Genomic DNA, 21,211 nt, shown 5'->3' with positions numbered 1-21,211 from the left:
GATACAGAAACAAGTACAGTGAGATAGGAGGTCTTATACCTAGGGCTATGAGATTAAAATATTTTTTTGGATTCGGTTTCAGTAATAAGCTGCTAGAATTATTTTGGCTACATTTGAAGTCCTGCTTCAAGAGTAGTTTGGCATTATAGGGGAGGAAGAAGTTTCCTTTGACTCCTTTAGAGTCCTTAGCTAGATCTGGAAATTAAACTGATAAAGACGGATTAACAGGACAAAAGCATGCAAATTTATTTAAGATAATTTTTCTGCAGCACAGGAACCTTCAAAAAGAAATGAAGACCCAAAGAAATGTTTAAACCCAACGGTTTTTATGCTAGGATCGGGGAAGAGTTTAAAGTAATAGAAAGTGATAGAGTATCAGCTAAGCATAGTAAACTGGAGAAATTTAGCAAGACCTTTTCATATAGATTGCTTTCTGTGTCCCTTGGTCTTTGGAGATAAGAATACTCCTTTCCCCTGGGCAAAGGGAAGGTATCTCTTTACAGAAAGGTTTTATGACTTGTTTTTAAGGTGAGAAAGGGAAGGTGAGAAAATTCTTCTTGCACATGCCATTTCTCATATTCCTTCAGAAATACTCAATATGCCAAGATGTCATATTTTGGGATAGCATGTCCTGAACCCTGTTAGGGCATACAGGTTGCAATGGCTGGTGCATACAAGGTTAACAGTTGCTCTATGTCAGGTTAGATGGCACAGATGGGTAGACCTGCACTCCCAAGTCTAATACGAAATCTCATATTATTGAGAGGGTCCCCACTTGGATTATGTTAATAAAAGTTAATTTTAGTTCTCACTCCCAGCCCAAGCCACAATTTTCCTACCTTCTTTCTTCATAGGCTTGTCTTTTCTGGTTAAATCGAATTATATAATATGTGGCCTTTGTGTCTGGTTTTTCACCTAGCATGATGTTTTTGAGCTTCATCCTTGTTGTAGCATGGATCACTATCTATTTTATTCCTTTTTATTGCTGAATAGTATATATAGACATACAATGTAATACTATACATAGTGATATATATTATATATGTGTGATACTATATATAAACACATATATGTGTGTGTATATATGTATATGGCATTTGGTTTATCCTTTAAGCAATTGATGGCCATTTGGGTTATTTCCACTTCTTGGCTATTATGTATAATGTTATGAACATTCGCGTGTCTTGGACATGTTTTTATTTCGCTCGGGTAGTTAGTTATCTAAAAGTGAATTTCTTGGTCATATGGTAAATTTATTTTTAACTTTTCGAGAAACTGCTAAATTGTTTTAAAAAGTGGCTGTAACACTTTATTTTCCCACTATGTGTGAGAGTTTTCATTTCTCAATATTTTTCACATTTGTCATTATCTCTCTTTTTGATTATTGCCATTTTAGTCAGCATGGAATGGTATCTCATTGTAGTTTTAGTTTACATTTATTCGCAATGATGTTGAGCATATTGTCATGCGCATATTAGCCATTAATATATACTCTTTGATGAAATGTCTATTCAACTTTCCATTTTTTTAAACAAATTTTAAATTTTATTAAATTTATTAGAGGTGACATTGGTTAATAAAATTATATTAGTTTCAGGTGTACAACTCTGTAATATACCATCTGTATGTTGCATTGTGTGTTCACCACCCAAAGTCTAATCTTCTTTTTGTTTATTTTTAAATTGGATTGTCTTATTTTGAGTTGTAAGAGTTCTTTGTATATTCTGGATACAAATACATTACTAGGTATGCGATTTGCAAATATTTTCATGGTGTTCTTTCATCGTAGTGGGATACATTAGTCAGGGTATGCTAATTAACATTGCTGAAAAAATTTCAGTGGCTTAAAGGAGGAGTCCTCAAACCCCCGGACTAGTGCCCAGTGAGCAGCAGGTGTACTGTGAAGTTTCATCTGTATTTGCAGCTGCTCCCCATCACTGCCTCAGCTCCACCTCAGATTATCAGGCATTAGATTCTCATAGGAGCATCGGTCCCTGATGCCAAAAAGGTTGCGGACCGCTGGCTTAAAGCATCAAAGTTTTATTTCTCATTCACGTAAATTTCATTATGGGTCCAAGTAACTCCCTGGTGCATGTGTTCTGTTTTGGCTCACTGATGCACGTTCTTCTCAACATAAGAGCACCAAGGCAAAAAAGAAAGAGCATTGGAGACTCCTGAGCTGGCAATGAAATGCTTCCCCCCAAATATATGACATATGTCAATTCTCTTCATTTCATTGGCTGAATGAATCATACGACCATACCTAACCTCAAAGGGTGAGGAAGAGAGATTCCTCCAATGTGTCTGAATGAAGAAAAGAATAAGGAATATTGGTAAGCAGTACTAACGTCTACCATGTGGGGAGAAAACAAGCAAGAAAAAATAAACCAATGAAGATATTTTTAGAAAGGGGTGAGCACCATTAAGATGGAATAACAGAATGATATAATAACAATTAACTGTAGGGAATGAATATAGAATGAGTAATCAGAAAGTCTGTCTGAAGAGGGGTCATTTGAACTAAGACTCCAATGACAGGAAAGAGTCAGTTAGGTGAGGATCCAGGAGGAGCTTTGCAGCCCTACACAAAAAACTACAGCCAGGAAAAGCCTTCATGTGAGATGCTAGTTGATGGTGGTGGAACAGAGGCTATGAGGACATTGTTAGGGGGTCTGGCCAAAGAAAACAGATCAAGGCCGTTTTGCTTTCCAGGTGATCAATATAATTTTATTTAAAGAACAATGGGAAAACAATGCAGTGTTTAATCAGGACCAAACCTGATTTGCATTTAAAAAATATCGTGGGTGTGGTATCCAGAATGAATTGAAGGGGAACAAGGCTTGATAGAAACTTGATCTGGGAGGTAGAGGTGGAGTTGGAGAGAGTATGACCTTTATGAGATATATTAATAGAGCTAAAGAAAAGAGAAATCAAGGAAGATAGGTGAATCATGAGCTTGAACTACTAGGTGGGTAGTGCAACTATTTACTAAGAGGGGAGGAAGGACAGTTCTGCTTGGTCTTGTTAAATTTCACATGCTTGTTAGACATTCAAGTGTGCATTTAGGTATAGGAATCTGAAGATAAAATATAAATTGGGGAATTACATACAGATCTCATTCTGTTCTACAATCTTCATAGCCTTAGGCCTTTTAGATGTGCCTTCGGCCATATAATAAATAGCTCTATTCATGGGTTAACTGGGTGGGTCCTAGTTTTGAAAAGAAATTATGTGTATTACAAGCAACTCAAAATTTATGTGCAATGTCTTAGTTCTACCTGTGCATTTAGCTTCACAGTTACGAAGGTGGAATTGCTAATCTAAGCCTTGTGTGCATTTTCACTTTTTTATTTTTGCATTTTACATTTTGAAAGGGGCCAAAATCCTTACAAATATCTGCACCTATCATGCTTGCAGCAACAATGATGCTGTCTCGCTCTCTGGCTAACACTTTAATTTTTTGCCAATCTAATCGTGGAAAAAAGGGATCTCATGATTTCAATTCGTAGTTAAGAGTGGAATTGGGCTTCTTCATATTTGCCAGCCATTTCCCGTTCTTCTTCATGCCATCTTTGACTTGGAAACTATGTATATAGATTCCCTAGGTCCCCCTAGATCCGAGCCTGATGTGGTAAAGCTGGTGAGCTCTCTGTTGGCAAAGACTGTGCGCTTTTCATCCTGTGCCCTGCGTACCTAGCCGTGGCCTGCGACTGGCTCTGGGTTGGGCAGGTGACAAGAAGGGTACAGGGGTGGCGTGGTGAGAAGACGGCCGGGGAGATACCGCAGGGGGCGTAGGAAGAACGATCCAGACTAAACTGAGCACAGGACCTATGCGAGCCCGGAGAATCCCGGAATTCTTCCCGGGGAAATCCTCCTGGCCCCTCTCTGATGTGGTTTCAAAAGTTGCGAAACTGCGCTGGCAGTTGCCGGTCTACGTTCGAGCCCCACCCAGAGGCTACCAGGCCGCTCTGTTCTCGCATTGTCTCCATGCGAGCGGGAACGAAAAACCGAAACCAAAACTTGCTTGTCCGCCCCATCCGCGTTCCGCTAGATCGGGGTCCTGCTAACCGGCGAGAGTGCGTCTCTTCCGTTATGGCAAGTGGCTTTTTCTTTGGATTTTTCAGCGCAGGGTCTTCTCAGTCCCGTCGCCACGGTCCCATAGCAGGATGCGGGGGCGGGCGGGGGCGGGCGCTGGCGCAGGGCTGACCCGGGGCGGGCAGGGAGCCGCCTTTCTTGGAGGCAAACCTGCTGACAAATGTCGCCCTGCCTCTCTGCACCTGTCCTCGGGGCAACTCTGCGCGCGTCTGGACTTTGCTGCATGCTGGTGCCAGCTGCAGTTCCAAAGGGATGGAACGCTGCACCCACTGTTGTGTTGTCCGGGACACAGCACTTTCGCTGAGGAGTCACTTTGCAGGCTGTTGGGCCTTAACTGTTGTCCCGCCCAACGCCTTGGTGAACAGAGCGGAGGGAGTTACCCAGAAATGATGGCCACGGCTTCCTTTCGAAAAGGGCCAGCAAGAAGTTTTCACGCTAAGGACGCAAGTTGGGAAGGCATCCTGACGTCTTGTTTGCGTTAGTGGGAATCCTCTCTAGTGGCCTTTGTTCTTTCTCTAGACACAAAGGGCTCTATGTGTTTTCACTCTCTCTGCTGGCTAGTAGGAACAGTGCATATCGAGATTTAGACTTCCGTGTTTTTTCCATTAAGCGCATGAAAGCAGTGGCAGGGCTTTGGGGCCCTTGTTTCCTGGTCAGAAATGCTAGGGTCAGGGAAATGGCAAAGCAGTTGTGGGATCCAAGTGCGGTTTTGTTTACTGGGTGGCAGTAAAGGCAACGTCAGTGAAAATAAACAACTGATTTTAAGAAAAGAAATATAAATAAATGCAGTCAATGAATCAGTTTCTACTTAGTGTTTTAGTTACAAAAATAAACTCAGTTTTTCTTTATATCTTTGGTTTCTGATACGATGGTCAGAAGTCTCTTAAATATATATCATTGATACAGGGAAAATGCCATCATCTTAATATAATACCTCTTGACTAACGTGCTGCTCGTGTTTCAAAATCTTGTTTCTTTATGTGGTTACTCTTGAAAGGGCTATCTCTAGAACATCTCTTTTTCTTAATTGTGGATAGAAGAGATAGCCGTCAGGGAGAAGTTCCTTTGATTTCAAAGATAAGACACTTGAATAAAAAATATATGACATTCGTATATTGATGAGGATAGAGGTGGAGTGAGATTTTCTGAATTTCAATTGATTGAAAGTTTTTCTTTGATATTGATGAAGAACAAAAAGGAAGCCAGTTCACTAGCCATTTACCCATTTGGGTCGGTGTGGACTATTAGAGTCAGATATATAGTAATCAAGACAAATCTCCTGTGAAGTAAAATTCTCTGAAAATCTGACAGATCTCTTTTGTCATTTTTTTTTACTCTGCTAGGAAGACGTATTTTGGGATAATTACATCTTACTACTTGTTTCCTGTGCAATCTCGTTGTCCTTGAATATTTTAAAAAAAAAAGTTTCCTTCTATTAAAAGTACCTTCCGTAACAATTAGTCAATAGATTATTATGAGTTTCCTTTTCAGGAGACACACTCTTTGCTTTATATGTGTCAGTATGAGCCATTTTCACCGCCCTCCCCCCACCCCGCCATCCTTCTATCTCTTTGCTTTTGCTGTGAACTCTTCTTTTACATTTTTAATTAAATTTGACCATTAATTAAAATTTGATCTCAGCTTTAAAGGCCTCTTGCATGAAGCCTTCTTTGACCACTTAGCAGAATTAATCTTGCTTCTTAATCTTATATGTCATTCATTGTGTATTTTAGAGTTTTATTGTGAATGGTCTTGTAGCCTTTTTAAATTGTTGAGTGTTGGTTGGTCTGTTTCCTCTTGTAGAGAAATAGATCTCTCTCTTTTTGTGCCTACCAAGCTCTGTTGAAATGATTTATGAAGGTGGACACCTCTCTCTCATCCATAAGGTAGAAGTCTCTCTCTCTTTTTTTTTTTTTTTTTTTCCATGTTGGTAAGCCCAAGACCTATCCAGGTGCCCCACACATAATAAATGCTTTTTAAATTTTTATGGTGAACTGAATTTCGGGGCAAGGAGTATGCTTTATTTCTTTGTATGTGTCATCTATGGCACCCAGCATATTGCCAAGCATAGAATACATGCTTAATTAATACTGTATTTGTTAACTGGTGAACTAATTGACAAGATACTATATATTCTAAGAAATTCGGTTGCACACTGACAGGTATGTTTTTGCCACCTTATTTTAATAGCTACCAGCTGAAATACCAAAGAGATGTTGAGAGAGTGCATATCCCGGGGTCAGTCATCATTGATTTTAGTCATTTTTCTATAAATTCCTATAATGATAAAAGAGAATTTCACTCAAGTAACCTCTGACTTCTCTCACCTTCCAAGTTTGAAAGTTTTAATATTACTTTAAATTCTTATATGGATTTTTTTGCAACTTCCATAACATACTGAAAATTTTGGTAGTATTACCAAAATTTGTAATGTTAGTGTAGATTATTCTTCCTTCTGTCTTTTTTAACTTCTGTTAGTTTTGTCTTCTTACATTGATAGAGTCGAATGGTTCCATTTTATTCTGTAATTATATTTAAATTTTTTGTATTTTGAAGACTTAACGGAATTAGTCTAAAAGCTAATAAGAGTGTTTACATTATTATGTAAATGGTAAGTATTGTTTACAGTAGGATGTAACAGCTTGCTGTTATTACTTTTTCTCCCTTTGGTCCAATATCATATATATTTTTCTTTTTTCTACTTGTAGAAAAATGTTCTACAAGTAGAACGTTTGGATTCTCTCTCTCTCTCTCTCTCTCTCTTATTTTTTGTTATTCCACAATTTACTCCAAATCATGGCGCACTTTAGTTTGCTTATTACCTTTAGATTGAGGTCCCTTCAAATGCCAGTAAGTGAGGGGAACTTGCTCTGGGATGCCAGTACCCATGTCAGCAGATCAGATTTTCCTAAGATTGTTGCCTAGTTGCCTTCATTGTAGTGTGTCTGTGTGTGCTCAAGCTGCGTGTGTGTGTGTGTGTGTGTGTGTGTGTGTGTGTGTGTACATGCATAGGGATAGAGAATGTGGCGAGACTATTGGAGCAGTTGTTTGCCACTAGCCTCTCAACTAATCTTTCTGTTCCTGGTTACTTTTTTTCATTTCTGAGGTTCTGCCATGAAGATTGTCACCTTTCCACTGCAACCCCTTTTCCTAATTCTAGGTTAGCTCTTTCCCTCTGCCTTATTCTTCCACATGCTAATACATATTTTCAGTTTTTCAGAAATTTGTTGAAATCTTGCCTATGCTGATTGCTCCCCTTAACTGAGTTTATTCTCCTTTTTATTCTTTTATTTTCTTTTTAAGGTGCTCTTGGGATGGACAGGACACTGTGTGCTTAGACTGTCTTCTTAACCTGGGAGGTCATAAGTAGTTTGCCCATCCCCTACTCTGAAATCCTTCTCTGAGTACAGAGTCCTCTCAACCGAGGGCCCATAATATCTTTGTGATCTATTAACCATTATTCGGGCTCATAAGACATCCTATCCTTTCTGGGGATAATTTAGGATAGATTATGTCTGAGCTCTGGTATCAGACTGGACTTATCCACATAAGCATTGGGAGAAGCTTTTGGGTCTACTTCCCTAAATGGGCTGAGGAACAAATTAAAACATTTAAATAGAAGCCCCTTAATTGGATAATATAAGAAATTAAAAGAGAGTGAGCCCAGGAAAGGATCTATTTGAAGTTGGTACTTTGTGCCCAGCATGATGTCAGGGTCTACGATAGTACGTACTTGCAATGGTCGAATTCCATCTCAGATATGTGCTGGAAGACAGGATTTACTCCACTGCAGCCCCATTGTTATTGCCAGGGTTTTATTATTTTATGATCACTTTTTCCTGATTATGACTAAAAAAGTAGGGAATGTGTTTCTTTTTGTGTTATGTACTTTGGACTTTACAATTAAGTAAACATACAGCCATCTCCAAACTACCATATTTTGTGCTTAGCTTAGCTGACTCTTTTTTTAATTTAAATTTTGAAAATTTATATCTCTTGATTTTTTCTTTTGTGACTTCCATTATTTTTAGGCCGTTTTAAAATGAGGCAAATATTAACCAGTGTTTTTAATGTATAAAAAACATAAGGTATTCACTTTTTACATTTACCTCTCAATCTCATATAGAGTTTATGTTGGTATATGGTATGAGAAAAAGATCTATCCTTTATATATATCTTTTTAAAGTATTTAATCAGCGGCATAGGCGCCTTTATTGAATAAAATAGCCTCTCCCACTGGTGTGATATGTTCCTTATATTAAGTAGAATCTTACATATTTAAAGAGTATCCTGCTGTTTCTCTTAGGCATCGGCTTCGAATGTCAGGGAATCCAAAGCATCTGAAAGAACGGTTATAGTTGCTGGTCTTCCAGTTGGCCTTTATAATGATCAGTTACTGTCCACATTAATGAAGAGTTACTTCCAAGATACTAAGAACAAGGGCGGCGTTGTTGAAGATGTGATATATCCGACAAGAACCAAAGGAGTTGCGTATGTTATATTCAAAGAAAAAAAAGGTATTTCCAAATCAAATTTTCATACTCTTAGAAATACTTCTGTAATGAAATTAAAAATTGAATTTCATTAAAGTGATTCACGGTATTAGTAAAGTTTAAAGTAGCTTTTCTTAAAAAATATTTTATTCTGAATATAAAAGTTGCATAATATTGCACTAGAAAGACTATATGTAGAAATACCTCATGATAAAGTTGCTAGTAACTGGCAAATTCTTGAAGACTTCTTTCTATATTTTGCTTCCTCTGTATTGGGATAAAAGAAATACATTTATTGTAGAAAACTTGTAACATACAGAAAAAATTTTAAAAAATCCACAAAAATGATATCTAATCTCACTAACAAGATAACTACTTTGTGAATTTTGAGGTGGCTTCCGCAATATAATTATACCATTCACTTCTCTCTATTCAAATCAACAAATAGATATTCTAATATATCTGCTTTATTACCAGTAAAGTTGATTAGGGAGATACGGCTTGGATCTGAGATCAGGTTTGAGCCATTCGGTTTTCCACTCCATCCCTGACATAGGTGAGGAACTTCGATCTGTAGAACATAGTCATTCCTCTTGCTTCATGGAGGCGGGCAGCCTTCCATACTGCTCAGTGGCTGGCAGAATACGTTGCCAGAGGAAGATGAGTCTCCATATCAGCCTCTTGGAGGTAAAATGCCACATTGGAGTGAAAGGAGAAGAGAACTTGCTCTGCTTGAGGGAAGATGGGATCCAGAGAGAGATCCAGGAGACAAAGAATTATAGCGCCTTTACTGGTCATCATTAGTTAAGTCATTCCTTCTCAGTGGAGATATTCAAGTAGGCGATGGTGAGAAGAGTTTCTTATTATCTCTCTGAGGGGATTGTAGTGTTTTTAGAAGTTAATATGTTGAGTTGGTAACTCAGAGAGAGAAAGAGAGGGCTCATTTATTTATTCACAAGTATTTATTGAGTGCCTATTCTTTGCCAGGCACCATTGTAGGCTTTGAGGATACAGCAATGAATGAAATAGGCAAAATGCTTTTCATGAAGCATACATCTGTGGGGGTGGACAGATAATAACAAGTGAATACATGACCATAAAATACGTTGGGTGCTTTATTTGTACATTTATATTATTTATATATTTATGTTTATGTTTATTCAAATTTTTTTTACAAGCAACAATGCACTCTTTAAATTTATGGGGTAACATTTGTTAATATTATATAAATTTCTGGTGTACAACTTTATAATACAACATCTATATACTCTATTGTGTGCATACCACTGAAGTGAAGTCTCCTATCATCTCGTATTTGCCCTCCTGTACCCTCTTCTCTGGTAACCACCATTCTGTTGTCTTTATCTATGATTTGCTTTGTTTGTTTTTTGTTTGTTTGTTGCTTTTTGTTTTATATGCCACATGAGCGAAATCATATAGTTCTTGTCCTTTTCCTTCTGACTTATTTCACTTATCCTAATACTCTGAAGATCCATCCATGTTGCTCAGCATCTCTAGCTATAAGGGAAATGCATATCAAAACTACAATGAGATACTACCTCACGCTCAAGGATATGACAAATGGCAGGCAGGAAAGTGCAGATTTTATTAAAGCAAAAGTACACACTTAAGAGAAAAGTGTGGGCCAATTCAGAGAATGAGTTGCACTGAACTGTCTGGATTACAGGGTTTCATTTTTTTGGAGGAGTGGGAGGTCGAGACGTGGTACTTGCAATGCAGGTAATACTATAACGATATTATGATTAGCCACAGCTGAACAAAGGACGATGGGAAGACTCCATAGGAGAGGAGATGTCCCAGGCTATCCATCTTGCTCCTCCATCTTAGCTTGTTTCTCATGCCACCAGTTTGGGAGGGGGCAGCCCAAGGTCACTATCCTGTCTCCTGTCCTTGGTCTGTTTCTCATGGAGTCAAAACAGGGAGGGAGCTGAGTAAGGGACTAAGGAAGAATTCCAGAGCCACATCCTGGAGGGGAGCGGAAATGTCCCTAGGCTAAGTATCCTGTCTTAGAGCTACCACATGACCCAGCATCCTTCTTCTGGGTATCTATCTGAAAAATTAGAAAATGTGTAATTGTAAAGATATATGTACTCTTATGTTCATTGCAATATTATTTACAATAGCTAAAACATGAAATCACCCAAGTGTCCTTGGATGGATGATTGGACAAAGAAGATGTGGTACACATATATAGTGGAATACTACTCAGCCATGAAAAAAGATGAAATATTGCCATTTGTTTACATATATTAATACATAGTATGAGTGCCATGAAAAAAATAAAGGGATAGAACATGATGGAGGGTGTTACTTTAGATAGAGTGAGTAGGGAAATACTTTGTTTAGATGTCATTTGAGTAGACACCTGAATGAAGTAAGAGAATGACTCATGCAGATAAGGGGGTAAAGCATTCTTGGACAAAAGAAGGACTGGGAAAAATTTTCTGAGGGAGTAACCTGCCTGCTTCTTGCAGAACAGCAAGGAGGCCCATGTGGCTGGAGTGGAATGAGTGAGAGGGAAAGTAATAGGAGATGTGGTTAGATTCCTATTACTAATAGGTAGCCGGGGCCCAGTTTATGTTAAGTAGCTTAAGGTCAAGGTAAGGTATATGGATTTTTTTCTGGGTGAGAGGAAAAGCCATTGGAGCGCTTTGAGCAGACAGACAAAATGTGACTGCCTTTTCTTGGATGGTCAATCTGTCAGCCATGTGGAAAATAGGGAGCTACTAGTCATCACTGGGTTTGACTAGGGTGGGAGCAGGGCAGGCAATTAAGACATGGTGAGTATTCAGGATTTGCTGAAGAATTAGGTGTTATTTTCTGAGATGTGGAACACTGAAGGAAGAGAACTTTTAGGTGGGGGATAGTTATCAAAAATTGAATTTCAGTCATTGAGATGCCTATTAGGTTAGAAGTAGAGGTTTCTACAGATGGAAGGGAGAAAGGTTGAGGCTGAAGATAGAATCTTGAAAGTGATATGTGTAGAGATGATATCTAAAGCTGTGGATCACCCGAGGGGTGGATGTAGGTAAGCAAATAGATATGAGACCTGAGGCTTGTGGCACGCCAACATCTAGAGAATGGAAAGAGAAGAATTAGCAAAGGAGACCGAGCAGGTCAGCCAGTGAATTAGAAGAAAACCAGGACAGTGTGGTATCCTGGATTCAAGAAGGTAAAGTGGCCTCATGGCAATAATGCGGGATTGACTTTTAGGTGTTTATATATACATGTACATATACACACTCACTTTTGTGTGTTTTTAAAAGCATGATTAGGATATTTACACATTAAACACATTTTAATGTATGAAAGTAGAAGGGAAACTTTAAAAGTTGAATTTAGAGGGAAAATGTAGAAAAAATCTTAAGTATTTTATGTAATAGAGTTGAACATCTCTATTTTAATCAATGTATCAATGTATCATGCCACAAACATTTCTGATGGTAATGTTTTCACTTAGTTGCAGAGAATGTCATCAGAAAAAAGGAACACTGTCTGACAAGGAAGGTTGGACTCATGCATCTCACAGTCTCTCATTTTAATGAAAAGGTAAGGTGTGATGCTGAAGGCCTACTGGTAGTCCTGGATCCCATTTCTTCTGCTAAGTGTTCTTTACATGAGAGATACAAAGCACTCCTACCCCATGATTTCTAGGAAAGAAAACACAAACTCCTTAACCTGAGTCAGTGTTAATGGCCAAACCTGTGTCTTGACATTTTTTGGTTACTGCCTGCTGTTTTTATGTTTCTGTATATCCCATGTGATGCTTTTAAAGTGAGCCTTTTTGCTCTCATGGATGATGTCAGATTCTACTTAAAGACATATTTTGAGGAAAACAAAAACTCAATTAAGATAAACAGTAAAAAGAAGCTTTGAAGATTCAGAAAAGGTGAAAATAAAAGGAAAAAGTTAAAATTCAAAGCATTAATTTAAAACTTTATTTGGTAAGAAACCCCGGGCTTCTGTGCAGCCATCTGATGAACTTCGAACTTATAGAGTTCTCTAGGGCAGCCCCTAGCCACGAACAGACCCAGAACAGTGACTATCTGTGGGTGCTGCTTAAGACTTTGTTTCAAACAAGCATTCTGCCTTTAAAAAATATTTGACCACCTCTGTTTTGGGGGAATGCAGGGAGGGACTATGAATCCCACATCGAACATTGTGCCTGGATGGGGTTGTGGGATCCCTTTGATGGGCTGCTGTGGTGCAAGAAGTGGGTCTGTGTCAGGCAGTTGGGGCCTGGTTTAGCTGACTGCTGCAGAAAAAGAATGTGTTTATGTAGTCTGCTCCACTAGGCGGTGATGTTTTAATGTTTCCTTTAATTTCAGGTCTTCAGTTCTGTAAGAGCTATCCTTGATCTCTCTATTTTTGGGAGTCAAGTCATTCTAGAAAGTCTGGTCATGGACCTGAAAAAGAAAATTCCAACTTTATGCTTCAGTCCTCTGGAATACAATGGAAGAATCTCTGTACAAGGATCGTTTCTGGCTATCAAAAGGCTCAAAGAATTTTTGCTATTAAAAGCAAGTTCTCTGTTAGAAAAAAACAAGAGTTTTATCAGTGACGGGGAAAAGCGGAGTAGACAGAGCCCCAGAAGGAGTCTACGGAGAAGTAGTAACTCTGTGGAGCCACTCAGGCCCTCAGTACCGGAGACCGCTAGAAGTGGAGAAACGCTTGTTCTCGACACAGATATTTTTCTTTACCTGAAAAAGAAGAGCAGAGTTTATGAAAGCACTTTGAAAAAATTTCATGTTCTATGTCAGGAAAGAGTGGATGGCGAAATTACCACAATTTGCATAAAAAATGCTCAAGATGGTTCTCGGCCAAATAATGAAAAACTTGTAAAAGAGTACATTGAGAAATATTCACATGCTCTTCACTCTGAGCTTAGAAAAGAGACATTTGTTTTGGAAGGAAAGAAAAATAGAGCGAAAAATATTAAGTCGGCATGTGAACAAATAAGTTCGAGGTACCTTCAGGTTCTGATTAATTTTTATAAGACACACATTGATATTATAGGATCTTCTTCTGATACTTACTTGTTTAAAAAAGAGGTCATGGAATTAATGAGGCAAAAAGTTAGGTAATAGAATCTCAGCAATAGTGATGATAATAGCTGCTGCTTTCCCGTACTAAGCACTGACGATGCCATGCATGACACTGGCGTTACACACTTTATCTCACTTAATCCTTGCAACCATCCTTCATCATAGGCATTACTATCCTCATAGGAGAAGAAACTAGGATTTGGAGAGGTTAAAATACTTGTCTGAGGTTATCCACATAGCAAGGAATGGGGCTGAGGTTAAACACTACAAGGATAATATCTAAGGTATAGAAGTTTGAAAAAAAAAAAATCTCACTACACTTTGAAGAAATCTCACTTTCTCTGCAACCCCGAAGTCTTAGAAAAAGAGGTAGCCTTAATTCTAACATATGAGACGTTCAGATGAGGATGATTATGCTATTGGCAATTTAGTATTTACAAAGTTTGTGTTTACTCCAAATAGAATAAGAATGCTGGCAAAAGTCACTTGAGAAGCTACTTAGATAGTATTTCTGATGTATTGAAAGTATTGAAAGTATTTCTGATGCAGGTAAATCATTACTTAACTAAATCTCATTGGTACAAGGCTGTTGGACATATGGGACATTTTTATTGCTGGTTATTTAGCCTGAGTGCTTAAATAAAATGTTGGTTCTCCTGTTATAATTATGAAGAAAATTTAGTGTCTGTTTTTCTTTATTTCCCCTTTTATTTTATAATTGTTAAAGTAACAGCATTTGAGAGGTACGATCTTGGATGGTAAGAATAATAACACGCTATTTGCCAGACAAAATTTTAAGCACTTTATATAGCTATTAATTCAGTTCTGACAGCACCCCTATGAGGTAGGTGCTGTCTTTATCCCCTTTTTATGGATGAGGAAACCGATGTAATGTATCCTTGCCTGCGCTCTTAATTACTGTGCTTCTCTCTTTTATAGAATTAGTCTCCCACCATTGTACTTAAACAATTGTCAAGTCTTTCCTTAAAGATGAGAGAAGAATTTGAAATTTTTTTTTACCGAAAAAGAGAAGCCAGAGCTTCTGAGTCATTTAGTTGTCTTATGACTCCACTGAATATAATTGGATTAAACCACTTTTAAGTATCGGGACATGGCAGAGATCCTCCTAGGATAAAATGTGTACATCTTGTGTATCTCTAAGTAAACAAACATGCTTATGATGATTAGAATTGTTTCAGTAGAAAAGCATAAGAAAAAAAAATCTCACTATGTTTTTATTTTTTTCTAGCCATCTAAATCCCAAATATATTAAATAAGTTCTATTTCTTTAAATACATTTCATTTCTGTACGAGTAAACATCACAGGGAACTGTGCTGTTTATATCAAGCACCCAATAAGGTGTCTGTAAGTTAAAAGAGTTTCATTTTTATTTTGCTTCAAGGAGTTGGTCTCAGTCTGAGTCCTATCAGGAGAGAGAAGGCCCACAGTAATTTGAACAAGGAAAGTGTAATATAAAGAATGTTGACTATAACGGAATTGGAATAACAAGGGACTTAGTAGAAAGAAGTAAAGAGACATCTAAAAAATACAGGAATAACAGATAAAAGGAGCAGTTTATATTGGAGCACCCCAGGCCCCAACTTCCCCCAGGACTGAGAGCCAGTCCTTGCTGGAGGATTTGTGTCAAGGAATCTTGCTGGAAATCCATCCTCTAGGGTACTGGAAGGATATCTTTACAAGAGTGTCTCACCGGGGGCACTCCATTACAAAATGCCCGAGGGGGATGGTTGCTGCGGGGACGCGGGGAAGAGCTAGTGGCTGGACAGGTGTGTGGGGGGACGAGGAGGAGGGATGGGGAGGGTCAGGGGAGGAGGGATCCGGGGAAGAGCGGGAGGAGGAGCTAGTGGCTAGATGGCTGCTGCTGGCCTTGTGTGCCGGGGGCTGGACACTGGAGAGGCTGCCCATGGTGCATGAGCCTGATGCTGGAGAAGCTGCCCATGGTGCAGAAGCCGGTTTCAGGGGCGGGGGGCGGGGGAAAAGAGGGTAACTTTCGCGGCTGAGGAGCTGGATTCTCGGTAGCCTGCCTATTGAACACACTGAAGCAGGCACAAGGCTCTTTTCTCCTACGATGTCTCCAGCGCCCTCTACTGAGAAAGCTTAATATCGTGTCAGCTACGATAGAAAAATATGTAAAGGGCCCAGAACTATTTTTACAGAGTAGGTACATAAGATGAATTTAAAGCCGAGTCAATAAATTGATAACTGGCAGAGTGATATCTGATAACTACCAAGGCTTTACGGCAAATTTAATATTAATAAAATAGTCTTTTAACAAAGAGCTGGATCAGAATAGAATAGTGAGTCTTGTTCCATGATCTGATAGAAATTGAATCCTAATTGATTTAAAGGTATGGGTATAGCATCTTCTGCTGGAGAAGATTGTGTATTTCAGGTGTTTTTGCATATTACTGTCCATTTCAGAGTTTGTTTAACAACGCTCTTCTTATAATGTCCTAGTTGTGTAACAAACTGTAAAAAACTGACTTTTTTGTGTAAAAAACTGACTTTTTTTTTTCCAGTGGTAGTAATGATTTTTATTAAAATTTACTTTTGAAGGTTACCAATGCCCAGGCAGATGATGTGAGTTTCATCTTGTGGTCAGGCCTAAACTCTGTTGTATGTCTGCCATCGAGAGAAAAACCTATCATTTAATTGGATAATAAGTCAGTACTTTTCAAAGAGGCTGCAAGTAGCGAAGAGAGCCATCATCAACTGAAAAAGGAAGATATAGGAGTTTGAGATCATGATGGACAAAAGTAGAAGAATGGGAGAAAGGGCCCTGAGGCATTTGGGTAAGAAACTCATTCAGGAATTTCTGTTGAGCTCATCCTCCGAGACAACTATTTTGCTGGGTTCTGGAGACAGCAACGAGACATAAGACAAAATGTCCACTGACCCCTTAGATGTCACTGCCTATTCTGGCAGAGAAGGCATGCAAACAAGCCATTACAATGGTGCTTGCTATAGAAGTACTTGGCACAGGGCTGTGGAATCGATCCTTACCTAGGATATGTTAGTCATTTACAGATTATTGGCATAACTCTCATAAAGATAGTGACCATGTGTTTAAGTTTTATTTACCTTATTGAGGAGTGAACTAGCCATTATTTAGGAATAAACCAGAATGCCAAAACTGGTTCAAAAAGAGCATAAGAAATGGAATTAAAACGTTACTAGGGAAAAGCATATTAATAAAGATTGCTAAACTAGGAACAAAACTGATCAATGTCCTATGCTGTAAAACTATGATTTTGTTGCTAGATAGAAAAGAAAGTAATCACACTTTATCAGTCTTTTTTAGAATTTAAATTTCTGACTTTACAGAGTTGTAAAATGTCAGTGCCCTAATCAATTCTGATATTAAATGAAATCAAATTATAGTTCCCAAAAGAGATGACCCACAAGTGGGCTTATTAGAATGTGTCTAGCGTGACGTTATAGGGTCGCATAATTATTTTTTGCCTTATTTCTGTGTTTCGAGTAATTTTCTTTAACAAGAGTCAGAAGAAGCTTTCCAGAGGATGAGAACCGATGAACGAATGTTTGCTTAATGAAGGGATGAGGAAGGAGGGCAAAATAGCATCTGGTTTGGTAGCAGAATGCCAAGTTTAAAGATTGCTAAATTTTGACAGCTTAGTTCTTAAAACTTTTATTTGATGGACAGGATTTCTCTATTCTTCAGTAGGAGACTCACACATACCAAGGTGTAGAGGGAAGGAAACGTTTAATTTGCTTTGTGAATTTCTCCTTGCAAACCATGTTAATGATAATGTATGGACTTTCCAGAAGATAGTAATTTAAGGCATTTCACTCTCCCGCCTGGATTTCATTACTCTTGGGCCATGTACTGGTATAAATATTGGCAGAGGAAAATAATAGCCCTTTCACTTGAGTGGACTGTCTTGCATATTCTTCGCTCACCCTGTCTCTCTCATCTTTCACCTCTTCCAAACTTTCACCTCTTCCTTTCCCCTTTGGCCTCAGTGTTCTCAGCAATAACCTGAAAATAGTACCTATGTCACAGGGTTATTGTGACTTTCAGAAATTATGTTAAGGAATAGATGTTCAAACATATTACCTACTATTTGAAGAACTTGATGACATCGACACCCCAAGAAGTCTCCCTCTGCTTGGAATGCCTCATTTCCGAGCTGGCACCAACGTGGTACTCAAACTGTTGCTCTGGACCTCTTCTTCTTCTTTTTTCTATTTGTACGGCTACTACCTTAGATTGGGCCTCTGGCATTTCTGACCTGATTTAGTGGGTTGAATAGTTGCCTCTCCCGAATTCACATTCTCCACTACTGTAATTAGCTCATACCTGAGTTGTTGCAATGTTCTTCTAACTGACATCCTCGGCTCGGCTCTACCCACCCCCATGTTCTCAATTCACCCCATATGCCACTACCAGATTAATGTGTCTAAAGTGATTAGTGGTATCTGGGAGGCTTAGACTGTCTGGCTGGTGTTAATTGACCTGCCCTGTAATTTCATTGCAACATTTAATCTTCTCTTATCCACTTACAGCATCCGTTATCTGATACATACAGACTACTCATACTCATAAAAGTATTTTGTCATATATTAACTAATATTTTTTTTAATGTCTAATTCTCAGATCTGAATAAGTTTCTTTCTTTTTTTTTTCTTTTTTCCCTAAAGCTAGTAAGCATTACTCTTAGGCAGCACTGCATTGTGTCAGATGAACACTGCCTGTATGGCAGGCATATAGAGATTGAGAGCATGGGTGTTTAGTTTGATGGATCTAAAGTTGAATTTTAGCAACACTGCTCACTAGTTTGTGACTTTGTTCTTTTAGTGTCCACATCTTTAAAATGAGAGTAATACTTATGGCCTCATAAGATTTTGTGATAATAAGATGAAGTCCCGAGCCTGGGGCTTGGCTCCTTGTAGCAAATGGAAGCCATTCTAATCATTCCTGTTGATTGCAGGAGACTTGGATGTGCCACAGTTCAGAGTAAATATAAGATGATTTGAAAGCATTCCTTATATTTGCATTTGCTTCAGGCCTTTATCTATGTATGATAGGAGGAAGGTAGTAAGGAAGACACAACTTGATGTTACTAAATATCTCCTATAAAAGAGAAAGCCTTCCCAAGTGGTCTCCCAGTCAGTACAGAGGTACCACTGAAGCAGTGTTCATAGGTTCAGAGTATTATTTTGGGAGGAAATATCAGAATTACATCTTGATGTTTTTCCTGCCTGGGGAAAAAGGGAGTGGTTTAGGTCCAGACTGACAGCAAAAGATGACTCCACTTCTTAATTCCATAAGAGAGCCAGCTCTGGCTTTACTATGTGAGGTAACACTTCACTCAATGTAACTTTCTGCCTCCAGGATGCCTTGGAGCAGTTTAGATTAGATTCTCACAGTTTTCAAATCCCTCCTCCCCCCACTTTTTTTTGCAGGATTCTGGACTCAGGGGATTTTACTCTGCAGTTAGCATTATGTCAAACCATGCCACACAGTCAGGAAATTGCTTTGAACCCTTTAATTGAGTCCATTCTGTTTTATCATATTGGGGTATAAAATAAGATTATGTTCTTTTTAAATATCAGTATATTTTTCTATTGTGAGAAGGCCTTTCCCCTGGTCAATCTCTGTAACTAAAGTCAAGGGATACATACTCAGCAGAAGGGTCAAGCCTGAAGGAAAGAAACCTGGTAAGTCTGCCCAGTTTGCCAAGGGAATCCATCTTGGGTCACAAGTTGTCTCTAGCGGCCTACCATTTTAGTGTGTTAACCTAAATAAAAAGGTAACCTAAATAAAGAGGCAAGCTCAAATGACCAGAAACTGAGTTTATTTGGGAAAAGCAGAGGTACTGTAACCTGAAAAACAGCAAGCTGCAGGAAGCCACAGGCGAGTCCCTTGAGGGTTTGGGGCGGGCTGCATTTGTGATAAGGAGTGCAAAGAAAGGGCAGTTCCCACTGGAGTCCAAGCAATAAGTTCATTGGCTTGAGGATGTGAAAGGATTCTTCGCAGATGTTTATTGGTCGGTAGATAATGTCCCCATCTTCTGTAAATCTGGCATTTACGGATTATCAGTTTTAGCTCTTACGTTTGTTTCTTCTAAGGGAGCATGCATGAGATTCTCTAGTTCTTAACCGTTTTCATTTCAAATTGCAGTCCTTGTCTTCAAGGTGATCAAAATCCATGACCATCGTTGGTCTGGTAATAGTTTCTGCAGGTGAAGAAAGAAGACTCAGAAGTAGTCATTACACACTGAGGTAGGCAGCTCTCAGTGATTCTTATCTTTAGGGGCAGTGCTCCCTCTTATATATACAGTTGGTCGTCATTATTCGTGGATTCTGTTTGTGGGTTCATCTACTTGATAAAATTTATTTGTAACCCCATGCCCAGATGTACACAAAAAGTAAAAAAAAATTGAGTCACCCCACAAGCGCATTATTCTTAGTCGAAGTGGAACAAGGTGACGCTCTGTCTTTTTATTTCAGCGATCTCTCTGTAAACAAGTGTCCTTTCCCAGTATTTAGTGCCATGTTTTTCACATTTCTGTGCTTTTTTTTGAGTGATTTTTTTTGCCATTTAAAATGGCCCCCAAGTGAGCTGAAGTACGTATAATTGTATTTTCTCTTCACATAGTTGAACTACAAGAAGGCTGCCTTGTGTCTTATGGAGAAAATACATGTGGTGATAAATTTCATTCAGACATAAGTTACAGTGCTATTGGATGTGAGTTCAATGCTAATGAATTTGCAATTGAAGAGGAATTTGCACTCAAAAAGCTAATCAGCTCTTTGATCTGCTTATGTACATATGCTTGCTGTATAGGCCCTACTCAAAAGTAGCTAAAAAACTCATCCTCCCTTTGGCTTTCTCTGTCTAAGCAACAAATGTAACAACCTGCAACCCATAGTAACTCCTGCTGCTTTGTAACGATCTGGGAACAAATTAACCAATCAGCCCATGCCAAATAAGTTCTATATAAGGAATGTTGCAAATGAGCTCAAGGGCCCAGATCTTCAGAGCACTATCTCCTCTGGGACCACTGGCATAATACACCTGAATTCTCTAACTCTCCGAGTGCTGCTTGGTTTCTTGCTGGTCTGATTTTTTGCATCTTTTCTGCAACACAATAGATAGTAACTAAGGCATAGTTAAGCATAAACACATATAAAACAAGGTTATGTATTAATGGGTTGACAAAAATGTGACCAGAGACTTGTGGGAACCTAATCCTATATTTCTCCTAGGAGCGATGGATCAGTACTATTAGCCAATTCAGTGTTTATGGCAACTTTATAGGACAAAACTCATGAATAATGAAATTGACTATATACGGTCATTTCCCTAAGATGTGTCCATGGTGCCGGGTGAATGGGTCAGAAATTATCCTTCTATAAGGCTTGTGGGAGAACCAGGCTCTCCTAGTTTCCAAAGGGTCAGCCTACCCCTCTTGCTGTTTTGCCTGGTACCAACAAGAGGGCTCTTTCTTCTTTGTCACTGCCACTAGCTGGGTGGGGTGGTGAGGGGTGTGGCATAGGGTGGGAAAGTA

The 21,211-nt window shown here is 38.8% G+C and overlaps 1 protein-coding gene across 1 annotated transcript; it reads left to right on the top strand.

The window, feature by feature from the left end:
- The first annotated feature begins 3,873 nt into the window (after positions 1 to 3,873).
- On the top strand, positions 3,874 to 14,331 carry RBM43 (RNA binding motif protein 43). The gene is made up of 4 exons (XM_039855325.1): positions 3,874 to 4,095; positions 8,402 to 8,612; positions 12,070 to 12,158; positions 12,938 to 14,331. The coding sequence occupies exons 1-4, from the start codon at positions 3,889 to 3,891 to the stop codon at positions 13,691 to 13,693; spliced, it is 1,263 nt and encodes a 420-aa protein (XP_039711259.1). The 5' UTR covers positions 3,874 to 3,888; the 3' UTR covers positions 13,694 to 14,331.
- The last annotated feature ends 6,880 nt before the right edge of the window (positions 14,332 to 21,211 follow it).

This window comes from Pteropus medius, unplaced genomic scaffold (genome assembly GCF_902729225.1).
Source record: "Pteropus medius unplaced genomic scaffold, Ma_sr-lr_union100, whole genome shotgun sequence".
Classification (NCBI taxonomy): Eukaryota; Metazoa; Chordata; class Mammalia; order Chiroptera; family Pteropodidae; genus Pteropus; species Pteropus medius.
Note: the sequence above shows the minus strand (reverse complement) of the source record. Positions and strands in the feature narration are given on the sequence as shown.

Coding starts and splice junctions, on each gene's coding strand:
- RBM43 (XM_039855325.1), top strand. CDS start 3,889: ATGTGGTTTCAAAAGTTGCGAAACTGCGCTGGCAGTTGCCGGTCTACG. Junction 8,613..12,069: donor TATATTCAAAGAAAAAAAAG/GTATTTCCAAAT, acceptor GTTTTCACTTAG/TTGCAGAGAATGTCATCAGA. Junction 12,159..12,937: donor TCTCTCATTTTAATGAAAAG/GTAAGGTGTGAT, acceptor CTTTAATTTCAG/GTCTTCAGTTCTGTAAGAGC.